General features: G+C 37.0%; 1 protein-coding gene across 1 annotated transcript; it reads left to right on the top strand.

Moving 5' to 3' along the window:
* The first annotated feature begins 1,771 nt into the window (after positions 1-1,771).
* On the top strand, positions 1,772-3,463 carry LOC124844447 (uncharacterized). Its single transcript, XM_088095193.1, has 3 exons — positions 1,772-1,955; positions 2,112-2,912; positions 3,078-3,463. Exons 1-3 carry the CDS (start codon positions 1,772-1,774, stop codon positions 3,461-3,463), a joined length of 1,371 nt encoding a protein of 456 aa, XP_087951319.1.
* Positions 3,464-4,207: the final 744 nt, after the last annotated feature.

Raw genomic sequence — 4,207 nt, 5'->3', positions numbered from 1 at the left:
CATCATTGGAAAACTCACATTGCATCCAATCTGCAGTTGGCCGAACTGCACTGCTTTGATTAGTCCAGTATTTTTTTTTTATTCTGTTTCAGTATTAGATCACTGCTGAACATCTTGGCAATTATTTCCAGCACTTTTAACAAGTTTTAAATGTTGTATATGGACACATTCAACCATGACAACTTGATTTTGTTGCCCCTTACACAATTCTCAAGAGGAACATCTCCTAGTAGTTGATGACAAAAAAGTGTTAGTGGACCACTACTGATGCCAGTCACCACATGTCCTTCAATAGGAAGCCCCAGTTGTAATGCAACGCCTTCCAATGTAATCGTACTTTCACCAAGAGGCAAGTGGAAAGTATGAGTCTCGACTCTTCACCTCTCAACCAAAGCAGTGACTAGTTGGTGATTTATCTCCATACTTGATGCTTGCAAAATATGGATAAACCTTGCTGCTTGTAGAATATTCTTTATTCTTTCATCAATTTCATGGACATGCTTTGCTATCCAAATTGCATGTCTTCGAGGGCAAATGACTCGTTCATTGCCTTCCCAAATAGAATTCACGATGTGTTTATCTTGTAGTCGTAGAAGGGACATATCAACGGGAAGTTGACGGGCAGAAGCCATATTAAATTTTGTGGGTGAAAGTGGGTTATTACCCCAATGAGAAAGGAGAAGTACTTTGGATATTGGAACTCACAATTGAAATGGGTAGACAAGTGGGATATGAAAGCAAAGTCTATTTTATTAAGGGAAGTTGGCTATTGGAACTCAGAACACGGTGGGAGAAATCAAATGCACCCTCCACCAATTTAAGTTGAAGCATTGATGCCCAAGAATCTTGAAAGTCACGTGAATGAGACATGGAAATGACAATTCATATAAGTTGTAATGAGTGCTCTTCAAAGAATCTTCAAACCTGCAAAAATAAAAGAGGCATGTGATTGAATAGTAGTAGCATTGAAGGTAAAATCTTTAGTAAATGTAAGCATGCAAATGAATAGGAACATGAATACCAAAGTTGAATACCATTATTGGTGGTCAGAGGCAAATGTGGACAACTGGAAAAGTACAATGTCTTCTCACGTACCACATAATATTGATGCATCCATAAATACCATATCAAAATTTGTAATGAATATTATTAAATGTATGTAATAAATTTTTATGAATTGTAAAAATATTATCCAATATTTAAGCATTTTATTAGAGTTTAGAAAAAAATTTCCAAATTGTAAAAATTATATAAATAGGATTTTTTAAAAAAAATAAAAAAAGGGAAGTTAGGGGGGGAGGGCACGACTTCAATAGGTGAAGTCGTGTACCCCCTACAAGACTTCAACCATTGAAGTCGTGTAGGGGGTACACGACTTCACCTATTGAAGTCGTGCCCCCTCCCCACAACTTCCCTTTTATGATTTTTTTTTTAAATTCTGTTTGTATAATTTTTGTTTTTTAAATTTTAATTATTTATAAACTATATTATTATTATAAATATAAATTGTACGTTATTTATTTGTTAACAACAATTAAACAAATTATTTTCTCAATAACTACTTAAAAAACGAGTGCAGAAAAGCTTATATGAGAGGATACTGCAAAACGTATATGAGAGGACACCCCTAATCACTGATAGACCATAACACCTACTATATTCATGAACGTTTATACGCTATATAACAACTCCATCTTCACATCCAAACTGCACGTCCAAGACCTCTCCTGCTACTCCAATCTTACAAACTCTTCCCAACATTTATTCAAATATGGCATCAGGTAACTTACCAACATCTTCATCATCGCAGTTGATCGATGAACAACCTTTAATTTTGGATAACGTTGATGACTTCAGCACCGATGATGAATTAGACAACATACTCAAAGATGACAACAACGACGACGACCAGATCACACAATCATCTGCACATCTCGTTCCAGAGTTGATTCAAGGTATGCAATTCCAGTCAAAGGAGGAAACTATTCTTGCAATCAAACATTATCATATAACCAACGGTTACAAATACACCGTCGTTGAGTCCAAACCCAACATTTATGTTATTCGTTGTCTGGAATATCACAACGGTTGTTAATGGCGTCTGAGAGCAGCTTATAACAAAGTCCGTAAATATTGGGAAATAAAAAATATAGACGGACAACATTCGTGTTTCTCAACAATACTATCTCAGGATCATACAAATCTTGATAGTACTCACATTGCTGCGATCATATCAAATTCGATCCGGACAAACCTATCCATTCCAATCAAGAGTTTGATTGCAGATATTAAGGGTCGATTCGGATATTCTGTGTCATACAAAAAATCTTGGATCGCTAAACAGAAGGCTCTTGCTATGGAGTTTGGAGACTGGGAGGACTCTTATAACCACATGCCCAGGTGGTTGCATGCCGTCAAGGAAGCAAACCCAGGTACAATTTTACAATGCACTGGTTCTCCGGTGCATATTGATGGACAAACCGACAATAATTGCTATATTATGGAAAGAGTTTTCTGGTCTTTTGGTCCTTGCATAGAAGGATTCAAATACTGTAAACCCATTCTCCAAGTTGATGGTACATTTCTAACGGGTAAATATCATGGAACTTTGCTCACCGCCATAGGTCAAGATGGCAATAAAAATCTTTTCCCATTGGCCTTTGCCATTGTAGAAGGTGAGACAAAGGACGCGTTGATATGGTTCTTTCAACTACTTCGAGAACATGTTTTCCATCAACAAAATATTTGCATCATCACTGACAGAGGAAAGGGTATACTATCCGCCTTAAGATCAGAAGAAGTTGGTTGGGAACAAGATGGTTTGAACTCTGTGTATTGCATACGTCATCTAGCATCCAACTTCAACAACAAATTCAAAAATCACGACCTCAAAAAACAATTCATCAATTTAGGTACTACTACAAACATTCTTCAATATACTTTTATAATTTTGTTAACATTATTCTTTAATTTATTTATTTATTACATCATTACAACTTACGAGGTCAAGCAACCAACTGTCACGGCAAAACTTGCTGCATTGAGAAACCAATACCCACAACAAGTTCAATGGATAGATAAAATCCCATTACAAAAATGGTCTCAGGCTTTTGATGGAGGGAGAAGATATGGACATATGACGACTAATCTTGCTGAGTGCACCAACTCCATTTTAAAGGGAGCACGTTCATTACCAATATATGCTCTCATTAGAACAACATTTGAGAGGACACAATCATGGTTTGTTGAACGTGGATTAAAGGCGAACTGTATGCTACAGGCAGGACACCAATATCCTGAAGAAATCGCCGACATCATTAGGAAAAATCAACAACAATCCGCATTTTGTCATGTTCATCGCTTCAACCGTGAAAATTCTGAATTTGATGTTCAGGAAATTTCAACACCTCACCACTACCGCCCTGTTCCACTTTCCTACAAGGTCAGCCTAAATGAATGGTAGTGTGATTGTGGACACTTCCAGGCTACTCGTCTCCCATGTCATCATGTCATTGCTGTTTGTGCATTTTCGCATATCCCACTAACCCAAGTAATCAATCCAGTGTACAGTCTTAACAACATTTTCAAGGCATACAAAGTACAATTTCACCCAATCCAAAATCAAGATTATTGGTCTGTGTATACAGGTCCAAACTTCATACCAGATCCTAAAATGCGACGCAAGGCATCCGAAAGACCATCCACAAATAGGCTTCATAATGAAATGGATCAATCCAATCCAGATAAGCCAAAAAAATGCTCTTACTGCCGCAACGAAGGTCATCATAGGGGAAATTGTCCTTTTCGTCATTAGCTATGTTATTTCTTAATCTTATCCAATTGTAATCAAATCGATGACTGATATATTACTATTAATTTTTCTCATTAATATTTATTTTCTCTTTTCCTATAACACAACCAATACATAACATATGTAAAATGCAAAATCATTTTCATAAACCAATCAAAAATACACGGGTAATCGATTACACAAACCCTGTAATCGATTACCAGTACGTTTTCTGCCTGGGTCACGATTTCAACCCTCTGTAATCGATTACCAATCCAATGTAATCATTACAGGACCCAGAAGTCGTTTTTGGGGTGCACGACTTCAACACTGTAGCTATGAACAGTGTGAAGTCGTGCAGGGAGGCACAAATTCTTCCTTTGAAGTCGTTTTGGCGCCCCACGACTTCACTTTCGG

The sequence above is a fragment of the Vigna umbellata genome, chromosome 7 (assembly GCF_029865625.1).
Source record: "Vigna umbellata cultivar VRB3 chromosome 7, Vumbellata_1.0, whole genome shotgun sequence".
NCBI classification, from domain to species: Eukaryota; Viridiplantae; Streptophyta; class Magnoliopsida; order Fabales; family Fabaceae; genus Vigna; species Vigna umbellata.
The sequence above is the reverse complement of the archived record's forward strand: the minus strand, read 5'-3'. Positions and strand labels throughout refer to the sequence as shown.